The 15,557-nt window shown below is 47.6% G+C and overlaps 1 protein-coding gene across 1 annotated transcript in view; it reads right to left on the bottom strand.

Annotated features, from left to right (window-relative positions):
* Positions 1-3,786: 3,786 nt before the first annotated feature.
* TSPAN3 (tetraspanin 3) overlaps positions 3,787-15,557 on the bottom strand; it is a 219,786-nt gene continuing 208,015 nt past the window's right edge. Inside the window, exon 7 of the mRNA XM_086959164.1 lies at positions 3,787-4,862. Within this exon, the coding sequence (XP_086815290.1) occupies positions 4,770-4,862 (93 nt within the window). The 3' untranslated portion in view covers positions 3,787-4,769. The remainder of the gene's footprint in view (positions 4,863-15,557) is intronic.

Genomic DNA, 15,557 nt, shown 5'->3' with positions numbered 1-15,557 from the left:
AAACTCCCACCTAGGCACAGGTTTTGTTCATGGAAAAGTCCATGTGCCCTCACCTTCAGGGTATGTAGTGTCTCCTTCCCCGTCCCCTCCACCTAAATCGTATTCATTATCATTCTGTAGTGAATGTGATAATGGAGATTGTATAGGAGAGTTTTCAGGTGAAACATAGGGAGGAGCGGGAGAAGGAGGCGAGACAGGAAAGGAAAAGTGCAGAGGAGAGGTTGCACAGTCCTTCTTGGCAGGAACCACGGGTGTAGGTGGTGTAGCTGCAGTTCTCTTCTTGGGTGGTGTGGCACCAACATGACCAGTTTTCGGGTCGATGAAGATCTTTTTCTGTTGAGGATATGGTCGAAAAACCTTCTTTGGCGCTGTTTTTTTTGGTGCCGGCGTAGGTTGTTGTGTCTTTAGCCTTACGAGGTATTAGAGGGTCCTGTGGCTTAGGTTTCGGCGCCGAAGGCGTAGATTTTGGCTTGGAAGGCCTGTTCGCGGGCTCGGAGGCCTCAGAATCAGGCTTTGTTGTTTTCGGCACTGTGTGCGGCTTCGGAGCCGGTGCGTCTTTTGGTTTCGGTTTTGGGGCCGAAACATGTTTCGGTTTCGGTGTCGGCACTTTTGGTGTCGGAGGCGAAGGGTGTTTTAGCTTCGGTGTCAACGGAGTCTTGTTCGGTGACGAGGCACCAGAAGGCGGCGGACCTCGTTTCGGAGCCGAAGGAAGACTCTTGGTCAGTGTTGAGGCACCGGAAGGCTTGGAAGATTTCTTCGGAGTCGAGCCAGATGATCGGTCTCGACTGGGCCCAGCGGGCGGAGTACTGACCTTTGCCTTCTGCTTGGATGTATGTGGTGCAGGAGCAGGTGTACTCACGCGCTGACCCGATGGAATGGAGTTGTCGGAGTCATCTGCCTCGGAGACTATCTGGAAATCCGGTGAGTCTTCTTCAGGAACGAGTGGAGCCTCGTCGTCGAAGATGTCTTCCGGTGCTGGGGCTGATCTCTTCATCTCGTGTCGACGGGCCCTACGGTCTCGGATGGTTTTCTTCAAGCGGAAGGAAGCACAGGCTGTGCAGGCCGACTCGTTGTGGTCCGGCGACAGACACAGGTTACAGACCTCGTGGTGGTCGCAATGTGGAAACTTTGCTTGACATTTCGGGCATTTTCGGAATGGAGTCCTTTCCATATGGTGTAGGCTGCACTGCGTCGATAGGGCCAGAGGCCCACTTGGATGACCGGAATGGAAACTTTTGGCGTTGAAGGTGCCGCCATAGATGTCGAAGGCAGGTAGAATTGTTTTATGAAGTTCAGCGCGTCGAAGTTGCAGAAAAACGGTTTCTGGCTGGAGCGGAGAAACTTTCATCCGAACCAAGTGGAGGAAAAAAACAAACTGAGGATGGAGCCGATGCCCATGTGCAGTATTGTCCAAGGGAGGAGTCACCTATCAGGACTAGCAAAGACTTCTTCCAAGAAGACAACAACCTGCAATCGTCCGAGCCCAACACCAGGTGGCGATCTAATGCACAGTGTACTATCTGCAGCTCCCATGTTTCGAACAGGTGGTTTTTAAATTATGTGTTTGAAAAAGCCACCATTATAAAGTGGGCATTTATTTGCTAAACAATCCTGTGTGTTTTTGCCATTTGTGTAGTCACCATCTGGATTCAGATTGACTGGATCTGGGAATGTGCATTCACACTAGACAGACACAAGAGTGAGGTTGAGGTGTGGCCTGCCTTTCCTGGGTGACTTATAGCCAGGCTGAATAGACCTGGATGCATTTAGAGTAGTGGGAGGAGTTGTTGCTTGCACCTGAATGGACTGTGGCTGCCTCTCACAAAGCTGTCTCCCCATCCTGGAGTGAACCTAGCCTGAGCCAGGCAGAACAGGTTTATGTATGCCAGAGGAACTTTGTGTTAACTTCAAAGGGAACTATGGTACAAAATATTGGGGCTTTGGGAGTCCTGGGGATCAAGAAACCTGCCAAGAAGAGCAGGAGAAGCTGTGAGGAGGGACTACTACTTAGCTCTGTTGGCTTACAGTGGCTGCTTCTGTCTTGGACAGTGAAAGGACTGGTCTTTATAAAACTTCTTCTTCTGAGCGTCTCCAAGAGCTTGGAGTAGAGCTTGACCCCTGTTCAAGAAGTCTCAGGAACAGCAAAGACTTCGCCTTCCTCTGGGTACCGCAGCTGGGATTGTGGGTCTCAGTTGCTAGAGAGGGAAACCGCAACCAGACGCCATCACTGAGACCATTGCCGGCTCCATAACCTGGAGATACAGCGGAAGGTACCCCTGCAATTTGCTCTGCAACCCTGGTCTCACAGAAGACTCTGTCCACTGCCACAGAGCTGCTGCTTGCACAGAGACCTGTGGGCACCGCACTCTGCACCGTCTTGCTTCAATCTGCTGCCCTGGTCTCATCGTCGCCGCTGCCGACATTGGCGCCACCGCCTGCACCATGCTTGAGTGCACCGCTCGTAAGCTACATGACACAACACCCGTCCCAAACTGCAGTCTTGCCCCATCGACCCCAGATCATCAACCAAAGCTCTGCATGCACCGTGATCTGCTAGCACAGCCCTGGTCTCACCGAAACCAAGGGAATCCGCCACTGAGCAGCTGCCTGCACCGCGACCTGAGGTCACCGCACACCGTATCACTCTGCTGCAAACCAAAGTGTCGATGCTGGCCACAGCTGGCCTACACCGTTTCAGTCGGTCGGAACAAAAGGCACTGTTTGAGAGTCTTCCGACACCTCTGCTGGCCCGCACCGCTGCTGTCGGCCAGAACCATTGAATTGATTGGTTTGTTAACACCACTGTGGTAGCCCCGGGCGGAGTAATCAACTTCAAGGAGCTGTTTCTTAAGTCGATTTTTGATATTCTTGAATAATCTGAATAACTGTATGTTGGATTCTTATTTTTTTTATTGTTTTGCATAGATAAATATTGGCTATTTTTCCAAAACTGGTGTGGTGTCCTTTTGTAGTATTTTCACTGTATTACTGTGAGTTATGTGAAAATGCTTTACATATTGCCTCTGAGTTAAGCCTGACTGCACGTACCAAGTTAACAAGAGGGTGAGCAGGGGTTATTTTAGAAGTGTGTCTCCCTTACCCTGACTAGAAGGAAGGGTCCCTACTTGGTCAGGGTCCTAACCATTGCCAAATAGAGACCCCCAATTCAGGAGTTTACTGGCAGTGGAGGTACCCACTGAGTGAGTAGGATGATGGCAAGGAGGATGATGGCGGTGATGGCAATAACAGGGTACGGTAATGTCATAAGACAGTGATAAACCAAGAAGCCTCTGTAAAATAAAATACTGCAAAATTGGCGCAAACTATACAAATTTGTGATAAAAAATGTCCATTGTGGTTTCGCAAAATCCTGCGGAGGAGGGCTGTTGGGTGGGATCACTAAAGCAGATATATGAAAATCGTTTTAAGCTCCAAGATTTTGATGTGGTAGAGACTGTGTTCTCCCGCCCACTGGCACTGCTGCTGTTGTGATCCTGTAATGAGACTTTAAACAAAACTTTGTGGAGACCTGTGGGACTAAGGACCTGAAGTAAAGCTTAGAAGCGCATGGGTTACCACAGAAAATTTCATTTTCCATAGTGAACTGCACGGATGCGGGCATGAAGTCAAATTTAAGCAGCAATATGGAAGGCAAGGCACAGCAAACTAATGTATAACACAGCAGTTTCTGAATTTAACAGCACACTAACACTGCTGCATAAAAACATTTGACAAATTGTCATTCGTTCAATCAAATAAACTTAAAATTACTACAGCAGACTCAAGTGGGTTGTACACATATTTTATTGAATTGGGTTTACTATTTACAAATGGGTGTATTTCCACATACTCGTTGCTGTTTCACACAGGCTACATTATTTTCAAATCAAATGAAAGAACTACAATAAAAAGTTCACTCAAAACAGCGCTACACAGAAACAAAAACAGAACAAAATCATTAAATATAGAACAGTAGTGCATACGCTATACTCTTGAAAAGCCAGCATGTATTTTACATACACTAAAAGTTGGAAAATCCAATCTTTGATTCTCAGAATGCTGAAATCTACATGATTCAGATCCAACTATTTTTGGGTGTCAGCAGTCGCTATTGAATCAGATTCTTTACCTGTACTGGACTTTCCATTATCTCCCTCCCCATTATTTTTCTTAACACGCCCGCCCCCTCCCTTGCATCATTCGCCCACACGCCTCATATTTAGGGGTTAGTAACACATACCAGTGAAAATGAAATTTCATTTTAACATCCGTTGCAGCACATAATGTAATTCTGGATTAATGTTTTTCATTTTAACATCCGTTGCAGCACATAATGTAAATCTGGATTAATGTTTTTCACACTGGCCAAAATAAAACCAAAGGAAATGCATGTTTTACTATTTAAAGGGATTTCACATCTCTATGGGTCATATAGGTAATGCTCCGGGATACCCAGGCAATTTAGGCATACTATCTAGGCTTTATAAATATCACCCATGTGACCCGGTTTTGCATCTCAGCCGCAGGATTAGAAACTAATGTCTATGTTAGAAAGGATCTAGAGGAGAATGTGAATAGGGACATCACGGGGCGTTTGCATAAGCACACACAGATTACCAAATTGCCCATTACCCATAAAAGTGACTGCCATCATACTGTGTGCAAGGAGGACTTCAGCAATTGGCCAACACAAAGGAAAGCTGCTGCAGCAGGCCAGCCCTCTTCACAGTCCAGAAACAAAGAAGAAATGCTTTCAGGTACAGAATCCTCTATGCATAGGTTCCTCCAGTGATGAGAAGTTCATAGGCTGGATCGCGACTCCGCCTGCACAACACTATGCAGGCACAGAGCATACCTAACAGCTGCGGGTGGAAAAGAAACAAATATCAGTACATGAAAGAACCATACAAGTGGCAGATCACATACAACATACAAACCAAATATAATCAATATCTGCTCTTTGTTCTCAATTTAAAATCATGGAGTGTACTGCACCTTGCTTAGAGGACAGACCAAAAGAGCTAATGAAATAGCAATGACAAAGTGAGGTATCAATATTCTACTGAAGATGCTTTAATGCTGGGTTGATGAGAGGGTGTTCATTTTTATAGGGGCATTGGGTATCCTAAACCCATCCGCAGGGGAAACTTCTGAATGGAATCTATCAATTGAAAATGTAGCGGAGAAATAAATGAACGTCTAAAGTGCATAAGCCAATGAAGAACAGCTGAACCTTTCATAACACAATCAACAATTCAGTTGCTGAGTCAGACAAACTTCCCCAACTCCAGTCGCCACCCCATTTCTAGACGATTTACAAGACAGCAACTATATTACCGTTCATTAAACTGAAATACACTATTGTCTTTGGGGGTTTTTGAGTACAGCGATGCAATACAACAATTAGTTTGAATACCATCTTTAGCTGTGACATGAATAGCAACAAAACAAAAAAAAAAAAAAGAAACAAGAAGTAACTGTTACTGCCTGTATACAAAAACATGGTCGCAGGAATAGTGGGGGGGCAGCAGAGATTGGTCTCCCTCCCGCCCAAAGAAGCCATGCTGCACACCGCCTGAGTCTCCTTGGAGCCCTGCTATGTAAGGAGCAGACTTTGAGGTGGCACTATCACCCTCTTACCGGAGATTGGCGCGTAAATGCTCTTCCGCTCTTCTCTACATCCTGTTTATTTATTATAGTCTACGCGATGTCTGGATATTCCTCGACTACTTATTTTTTTTATACTCTGGATAGTCATCCTAGCTAGTCCCTTAGCTGCACAGGGCTCAGAATGCTGCAGTTCCCCTTTCGTATTCCTCCCTCACTGGGTTTCCATTTCAGGACATTCTGCTAAAATCGGAATACCAGTTGCAAAAGCCTCTGTGTCCAATGCCTGCACATCTTCCACAAAGTGGTCAATAGCTAAGGATTTAACCTTTCTATGAGGGATTTTCTAACCCTCATACCCTGTGGAATACACCCTTCATATTCTGCTAGATTAACGAACGTGTCAGTCGTAGCATATTAATTGTGCATTCTCTTGTTTTGTGTTCAAAATATAGAATTATTTGCCTGTCTCCCTCTATAGTAAAACCAATCATCTTGCTTTCCACAAACTATTTTAAAATTGGCTTATCGAAAGCAATCTTTCCTGTCTTTTCCAGCATGGATTGGCAGTCTGCGTAGTGCCAGGCATTAAAGCGATCAACTGCTCTCAATTGGAGAGAGTAACTCCTGATAAAGATTCCATTTGGTAGGAGATGTCTACAGCCATAGACTGACTGACTGCTTGGGTACAAACATTGTTTGAACAGACACATAGATAGAGCAATCCTATGTCATTATGGTTTCACTGTCCACACATTGGGGCGCTCTGACAATCGCGAACTGAATCGCAACTTGCACAAACCAGGAAACTATCACCAAAGCACACGTAAATCGTATTGTTATTGCTACAGAAGGCGAGACCTCAATTAAGCGCCACCATCGATGCTGTTCAGCCACTGTAGCTGAGCACGCTATCACAGGGCGTGAAGCAGGGACTTTTGCAAGCCGGGAAATGTAGTCACAAGCAAATTGTTTTAGGAACTCCTTAACGTGCAAGCCTTGCTTACAAAGAGATAAGCCAACTGCTGGAGCGTCAAACGGCTCTTGCATTTCAGGCTTGCACTAGCCGGGCTGCCTTTGCAAATTGACGCCGCATACATTAATCAGCTGTTATCGGAGGTCAGCTACTGTGGCGGGCTTCATTCAGTAAGCAACAAAAAAAATAGTGCGCCAGGTAACCTAAACAAACAGTAGTGAAACTATACATTTAACAGGGCCAGTTGCCGTGGACGACAACTATAACAAAAAAGCCAGGACAATTGGGACGATTTTGCCACCCAAAAGGCATGGATTTTACAAGACACACAAAGGCACCAATGAAAAGCTAAAGTCATGATTAAAGCCCACAGAACAGATACAGCGTGTCTTGAAAGACAGCTCATGCTTGAAGAGTTGAGACCTAAAAACGGTCCACCAAAGCCATAAAATTGGACTACAAATGGCTAAAAAACACAACCCACACCCTGATCTAACAGACCAGCCCATCGGGCACTGAGTTATAGCCCTGTAGGCCAGTCCGACCCTGGAACAGATTTCAGACAACTTTTGCGCCAGGGGCATAGCCTAGTAGCTGGTAATATAAAGGATAAGGTGTACAAGAGAACCGTCATTACTGCAAGCTTAGCCTGGCTCAGCATCTCGTGATCCGCCCGGAGAAACCTGATAAAGGGACTGTGTGGGAATGCCTCATGCTGAAATATTTATTCTGTCTGAACAACAAATAGAGCTGTAACACGAACCCGTTTCCACAGCACACAGAAGAACACAGAACATGATGTGCCCGAGTTAGCAAGATAAATTCTTGTGTACGAAAGACGTGGAAAAACTGATGTAGGATGAACTTAGTTTGTTAAAGTTATGCTAGGTGTACTAGTATAATACTTCATGCCACTCTGGGTCACCTCAAAGTGCTGAGGGTGGGCAGGCTTTGAAAACGAGTCGACAAGTAGTGTAAAGAAGGAAAATATGAGGAAGAGGGGTTAAGGAACCGAAAATATGCACAAGTTTCAAAGAGTTATTTTGCAAAACTATTTTAATGTCTTAAGATAAAATATGTTTAATAGAATTTAGGCCCAAAGCAAACTTAATATCAAGGTTTCAAAATCATTTTGAAGACAATGATAAGTTAACAAAAAATTCTACCGTTTGCTACTGAGGGCGAGATTCCTAGTCAGGGGGGATTTAGCTAAATATTACCAAAGACAAAGCACAAAAAGGAAAGACAGATGCACTTGCCCACCAACATCACTGGCATATCCAGGCAGCCAGCTTAAAAACATTTTTGGCTATAATTTATTATTAATTTGCCTCTGGTAGAGCCCGCAAGTAACTGGCAGCGATTGGAGGCAAACTGGGTCATTGGCCAGACCTGGGAGGAGCCGGAGTGAGCAACGGTTAGCACCCACCACAGGACTTCAGAGGAGTTACCTGAGGCGGCGAGGGAAACATTGGCAACGATGCCTGGTGCTCGGGATGTCCTGATCAGAAGCGGTGAGTTCAAGGGCCGTCTGAACACCAGGCAGACTGCACGGAGGGCCAGGGGACCAGGGATGACAACTCGGCAAACTGAAGGCACAGAGTTAGAGTTGAAAAGCTAGCGCGGTCTGTGCCTGACCTTTAGCATGGTCCCGCTGTGCATCGATCACCTGAGACAGTGAAAAGGCCACAATAAAAGTCAGTTTAGACTCTCGATACTGCAGGAGACTTTGGGAGTAAGAAGGGGCAGGTTAGGGGCCAGATCATTTTAAGTGAACGCAGGATCAGTTTTTGAACTTTGCCCGCCCTTAAGATGGCGGACATCAGCTAAGACCCCTATGACGGAGGTTTGGAGTAATGTTTACCAGTAGAGACTAATTGATCCTCGAGGAGCAATTGTGGTCACACTGGAGACCAGAGCCCGGCGACTATCCCAGAGGTCGGTTAAATTGGTCGGGTGTGGAGAGGGGCTAAGGCGGAGACTGGTGGCACCCCGACGCAAACATGTGCGGTCGGTTGCTGCAGATATGAATGAGGGGGATGGCTTCTAAATGGCGTCCAGGGGGTTAGAGCTGGCTGCTGCCTCCCATTAACTGGGTTTCATCATGGCCGAGACCAACTACCGCCTCAACGGCTACACAGAGACCTACAGAGGCCTGGACTAGACAGCTACAGAGGAGATTGGCCTTGGTTTCCCCTTGACCGTCACCTACCTAGCCGGACATTGGGCAGAGTTCTTTCTCGTCTCCCTGCTATGGCTCCTACTACCCCTCCCTCCCACGAATTCCAGCAACATTGTTGCTGAGATCTACCGGTTTTCTTGGCTTGTGCCCCCTTCACCCCCCACCCCCCTTTCATGCTCTCTATCATCCTTCCCTAACGCTTTCCTTCTTTCGTTCTTTGTCTACTTCCTCTGTTCCTATCCCCTCTCCCCATAATCTCTCCTAGCCCCTGTCCCTTGTGCCCTTTAACTAAGCACTCCTTCTCCCCTTGTTGGGGAAAGATCCAATTACTTATACTCTGGAGTCTGTGATTCCTCTGAGAGAGTCCACTGCGCAAAGGGAGCCACTCACAGTTGAGGTATCGTATGGCGTCCCTTGCCAAAGCACTCCCTCTCCCCTTTTTGGAGTAGGATCCAGTATGTAGGCCTTGGAGTATGAGACCCCTCTGAGAGAGTCCACTGCGTTAAGGGAGCCTCTCGCAACAGAGTTGGGGGAATGATACCACTTCCCCTGGGATCAGAGCTTACTGGACTTGGATGTCACTATTACTAGTCTACCTGTTTGTGCCCCGTCACCCTTCCCCTCTACTTTCATGCTGTGTTTCTCACCCTCCACCTCCTATGTCCCTCCTTCTTTCGCTGTCTACTTTCCTGCTCATACCCCCCTCCCTTGAATATCTCCCCTTGCCTGCTTTTTCCCTTACGCATATTTCCTTATTGTTTGTCTCAACCTAACATGTAACTATGTAGCTATGCTCCAACAACTGTGTAACCTTTGTAATGATGTATCTTATACTCATACTCATGTAAAGCCCTCTGATACCTCCGGGTCTAGCCAGCCCTATATAAAACCTTTCAAATAAAATAAAAACAAATAAAAGAATGCTGTGTAAATGGGCTGAAGTCAGTGTCATCTTATGAATTTTCGGGGCCATTGGCAAGGAAGATTTTTTAGGTCCCCTGTTCAGAAGAAATTAGGATTTATTGCTTATTTTCTACTAATTCAAGCCTTTATTATGCCAAACAATAATGAATTAAACTTGAACTTTTACACAAAAGCAGCACAGTGTTTTGGGAACCCAAAAGTTCTACAAATAACAGCAGGTAGTGAAAGTCAGAAAAAAAGATAGACAGAGAGAATCTGATAGATTGAGTGGCAGAAAGATCACTCTACCAGGGGGGCCCTACGCTACAAGATTCCAGGTAGCCTGGCTGATGAGGGGTGATACCCCGAAACCGGTCCCAGGATGCTTGTTTCTGGTCCAGGGAGGACCTGGCCTGGCAGTTCCTGCTGAACTGTTCCCAAGTGGAGCAGGGTCAAGACTGATTAGCATAGGCAAAGGCAGGGGCGTGGCCAACAGCATGGCCGGTTAGGACGTTATCTGCCTCGGCTCCTGATGAGCTGCTCGAAATTAGACATATATGCACCGACTGAGGCCCCGTTTGCTACGGGAGGGAATGGAACAGGCCAGGCGCGATCAGGGGGGTAAACAACGGAACCTGAGAGCCGCCGGAACACAGAGTTCTCGGATGCGGCTGGGATTGAGGAACAGAGTCCCAAGATGGCAGCCGGACATTGAGAGAGGCGGACCAAGCGCGGAGACGAGCCACGAGTGGCGGTCCTGCTGGGCGCGATACCCCGGGGACTGCAGAGAGGAGCGGCAGCCAGCGGTCGGCCAGGCCAGCAGCGCCCGGCGGCGTGGAACTCCGGTCCCGGAGCAGTGCGGGAGGTGCCCCCGGGGAATGCAGGGGAGCGAGGCCAAAGACAGCGGACCGCAGGCACGGAGCCTCGACATCAGGTCGGTGACGAGGGACTGCTGACAGGCTCCGCGGTCCTCTCCTCCCACCCCCCGTCTCATACCCCACACGCAGAAAGCACCTCGAACGGGACCAGCTGCCTTGTAACACCGGGGGGGTCCCACGGTTGCTGTGCCCGGGCCCAGTGACGGGGGCTCCAGACCCAGGAGGCGGGTCGGCCCAGAAGACTAACAGGAGGCCAGCCCAGGGGCTGCATTGATGATCCGCCCCTGCCGCCCAGGGATAACTGTGTGAGGACGGCCCCCCATCCATAGATAGGCGAGACCGGGAGAAAAACCCTGCACACCCGTTGGCACATAGGGGCAGAGGCAACAACGAGGAGGTGCCGGACATGGGAAAAGGGAACCGGCCGCCAAGACCTCTAGGCAGGGTACTATGGATAACTACGCCACATCCAGGCCGCAGTCAGAGGACACATCCTCAGCCCCGGGAGCACGCTCGGACACCAAGTTGCTGATGGGGGCAATCCAAGCGTCAAGGACTGACATCCAAGAGTCCCGGGCAGCCCTATAAGGCGGTGGCTACACCCGGGAGACAGGGCATATTCCATCTTCTCAGTTGCTCATAAGGTCCACTCTAGATTGGATTATATTTTTTTGGCCAGACATGCCGTAGCAAGAGAGGACTTAGCCGAGTACAAAGCGAGGGGAATATCCGACCACTATCCGCTCGTGGTCAAGGTGGGGAGAGGGAGTCGGAGACAGGGGACCTGGAGACTGTCGGCTGGGACTTGCAGAACCCGACTATGTTGAAGGGCCTTAGGGCGGATGTAAAGGTTACCATAGCAGAAAACGCCATCTGTTGGGTCTCTTTGAGAGGCTCGCCGGGAGGGGATACTCCCCCCAGATCTTCGCATGGCCACGATCATTCCGATTTTCAAGTAAGGTAAACCACCAGAGGACTGTGCCTCCTACCGTCCCATCTCCCTTCTCAATATTGAGGTAAAGCTACTGGCGACGATACTTGCACAGAGATTGCAAAGGGTCATACCGGACCTGGTCCATTTGGACCAGACAGGTTTTCTCCCAGGCAGGGCAATGAGATTTAACCTCAGGCGTGCCCATAATTGGCTACAGGAGGTAAGTGGGAGACGAGACCCTCATTGGTTCCTTTCACTGGACGCTTAAAAAGCGTTCAACGCAGTCTACTGGCCCGTTCTGGAGGGAGTTCTGATACGGATGGGATTTGGTCCCATCTATCGACAGTGGGTGAGGCTACTATATACGGACCCGAGAGCGAGGGTCAGGGTGAACGGGATCACATCTGGTGACTTCCAGTGGAACGAGGAACTAGGCAGGGATGCTCTTTATCCCCCTCCTCTTTACGCTGACGATTGAGGTGCTGGCGGCGGTAGTCAGACAGCATTCAGACATTAGAGGTTTCCAGCTGGGCCCGTTAGATGCTAATGAAGAAAAGATATCCCTCTATGCAGATGATGTCCTCCTTTATATAACGCGCCCAGAAACAATACCTATGCTCTTCTCATAGCAGGAACGGTATGGGGAGCACGCGGGATATAGGATCAATTGGCATAAATCGGTCCTGTATGATCCCAGGGGCCAGGAGCAGTGGCCGAACATCCCAGACAGGTTGCCGACGACGGTCAGAGGGCTTTCAATACCTGGGAGTTTTTATGACACTGGATAAGACTACTTCGTACGACAGAAATGTTGGACGGATTATACATAACTTTGTGGAAGACGCGGCTAGGTGGCGGCTCCTGCCCCTCACGCTTTTAGGACGAGCGGCCATGTTCAAGATGGTGACGCTGCCTAAGCTCCTATACGCGTTCCAGAATGAGTACTACGATCTTCCTCGCAGGGTGTTCCGGGACATAAATTCGGAACTCTGCATTTTTCTTTGGCTTGGTAAGCAGCCTATGGTGGCACTTTCGACTCTACAGCGACACCAATATAGCGGGGGGATCTCTTCCCAACGTCGAATCCTACTACTGGGCTGAACACTCGATAGCTGTTAATGACTGGTTCCATGCCCCGGCGACACACCCCACGTACGCACCGGAGAGACATGCTAATGGCACCCGTTCCTACAACTACTACCTCTACGGAGGCGGGGGAGGGCGGTATTGATCCCCGGCACTAGGCTCACATTGGTGCTATGGCACAGAGTGAACAGAACCCTAGGCTGGGAGAAGAGGCCCACCAGACAAATACCCCTGTGGCACTGTTCCTGGCTGCCGGAATTGCATAAACTGAAAGGATTCCAGAGGTGGGATGCCATTGGGATCTCGACAGTAGGGGGATGTGCTCGCGAAAGGGAAACAAACCGTTCTCAGTCCTGAAGGCAGAGTTTGGACTGCTCCCCACACAATATTTTAAATATATGCAGCTAAGACATGTTTGGAGGGCAGGGGGGATCCCAGTGGATTCGCTCCCGGAGTATGCCCCTCTAGAGTGCAGTCTACTGCAGGAATACATACCTGAGAGGGCAGTGTCACTCACATATAGGACTCTTCTGAATAACATGCCAGACGATCTAGGGACCCTTGGACGTAAATGGGTGACGGATGTGGGCACCATGGACGAAGTAGATTGGAGCACTGTACTTATGCATCCAGGAGAGGTAGCAATTAAATCAAGGCTGAGGCTTATACAATTTAATGTCCTCCATAGGACCTACTTTGATAGGGAACGCCTGTATAGAATAGGAAAGATAGGTGACACGAAATATCTGAGATGCGGCCTGGAAGGGGGGGGGGGGACTTCTTCCACACACTATGGACGTGTCCACGGATTCAGGCATACTGGGGGGAGATTCTGAGAGAATTGGGGGAGGTCTTGGAGGCCCCTTTGCCAACAGATCCAAAATTAGTTTTACTGGGCATGACCAACGATGTAGACCTTGCCCGCCCAACACTGACCTTCTTGGTCCTGGCCTTAGTGGTAGCGAAAAGGGATGTAGCAAAGTACTGGGGGGCGGCTGCGACACCAAAGCTAGAGGAATGGAGGAGAGGCCTGGACCTCTATATGGCTGCTGAAAGGGTTACATATAAGGCACGGGCTGCCCTAAAAAATTTGGGAGAGTGTGGGGTAAATGGAGGATATACCGGGGCCTTGATGGGGGACTGTGAGGAGCAAGGCGTGATGCAGGCACACATACAATTATGGAGGGGTGGGGGACACCATGATGAGGTATGGCAGACATGGCCACAACTGAGACTGGGTGATTGGAGGGAGAGGATTAGTGGAATACTGTCTGTATTGGTTGGGATAGGGGGGTGGAGGGTCGGAAGAGGTGATAAGTTGACCTGTGATGACATGACTGTTTTGTTGGAACCCAAAGGAGATAGGTCTATGAAAACGTGGTAACGGCTAGACCCTTTTTAAGTATAAAGCACAAAAATTGCCTAAACCACACTTACTTAAACGAAAAAACGTTGTTAGGTTAGAAAAATATGCATTCCATTCCAACCAGGCATGCTTATTCAATGCCAATTATTTTAACTTTTAAAGTATCTTTTTTAACATTGATAGGCAGAAATGAAACCGACTGTACATTCAATATTTACATCACTGTACAATTGGTTTGATACACAGAGACAAACAATGTCAAAATAATATATAAAACATCAAACATCCTACAAAGAAATTAATACATAACAAAACACCAATATCACATACATATAGAATCAACAAATGAAACAAATCGAAAGAATGAGGAATATGGTCAACTGAATGATTCGAGATTCGAGATTCGAGATTGATAATGTCTTGACTGGCTAATCCTAGTATTGTTTGTTAAAAATGCTCTATTCCACCAAAGCTGCCGACGCGTTTCGAGACCAGGACAAGCGTTCCTGGGCTCTCATCAGGGCTTTTATTCTTTGTGTCTGAAAGATGCAAAGAAAAAAGCGTTTTACTATTTTGATTGAATGAAAGCCTCTATTCTAAAGTTGCTACATATACTACTAGTTTGTGCATGGATAGAATCTACATACCAGGCTCTTTTTATGGGGTGGAGAAGGGTTGTGGGACTTGTTGTCAGAGTGCGGGGAACCAAGGGGATCAATCGTTTCCTGTAGGCAAGCGATTTTATCTGAAAAATCAGGGTTTGATTAAGGCTAAGCGTTTACATTGTTGCCTAATGAATAAGTGAAGGCATAACTCATAACCAACACTGACCTTGTGTCTGCCGCAAACCGGCGAGGTGGCTTGTAAAATATGACCATCCACGTTATTTCCTAGCAAGGGCAAAGTAATCGCGTGTAAGTAAATTTGAACAAAGGGGGGGGTGGGGGCTCCTCTACATTAGTGAACGCTGTGAAGTGGCAACAAGAGCCTACCATGTAATACTTCGTTATTCTTGAATTCAATATGTTCCCAGCACTCGCAATCCTGTCAAGTAAAAGGGAAGCTTATTGGAAATTCAAACAAAATTCAAGTTTTGGCCCAAAAGTTGAACCTTTAGAGTAGAGAATTACCTTCTCTAAAAGCGCTATATCAGCAACTGTGTTCCTCGAGGTCTAAATCAAAATGGCCGTTAGTTTGTGGGCTGGATTTATTTAAATCGAGCCCAAGTGCATTATGGACCTAGTAGTTTTTTTATGGTAAATAGTTGCAGTGAAACAGATGATTAGAAAAAAAGGGGGGTTGACTAGTGTTTAACATAAGTCTAAGGGCCACAGTGTATTTAATTTTAAGGTTGGCGCTGTATTATTGGAAAGTTAATCTGAAGATGAGAAAGCATGTGTTGCATGTGGAGAGTATTGTGCTCTTCTATGCTCTTCATTATTGAATTCAATGTATATTATATTCACGGGCTGGATGGTTGAAACGGCGCTGGTGGAATGCCAAGGTCCCTTTTAATGATGTTAAGGGTATATTTTTTGCAGATAATAGAAGAGTCGGGCCTACTGGCTCAGCCTGGCGAGTCTAGCCTGACAAACATATTGCAACATTAAAGCCAACAATTTAGG

The sequence above is a fragment of the Lissotriton vulgaris genome, chromosome 2_2 (genome assembly GCF_964263255.1).
Source record: "Lissotriton vulgaris chromosome 2_2, aLisVul1.2, whole genome shotgun sequence".
NCBI classification, from domain to species: domain Eukaryota; kingdom Metazoa; phylum Chordata; class Amphibia; order Caudata; family Salamandridae; genus Lissotriton; species Lissotriton vulgaris.
Note: the sequence above shows the minus strand (reverse complement) of the source record. Positions and strands in the feature narration are given on the sequence as shown.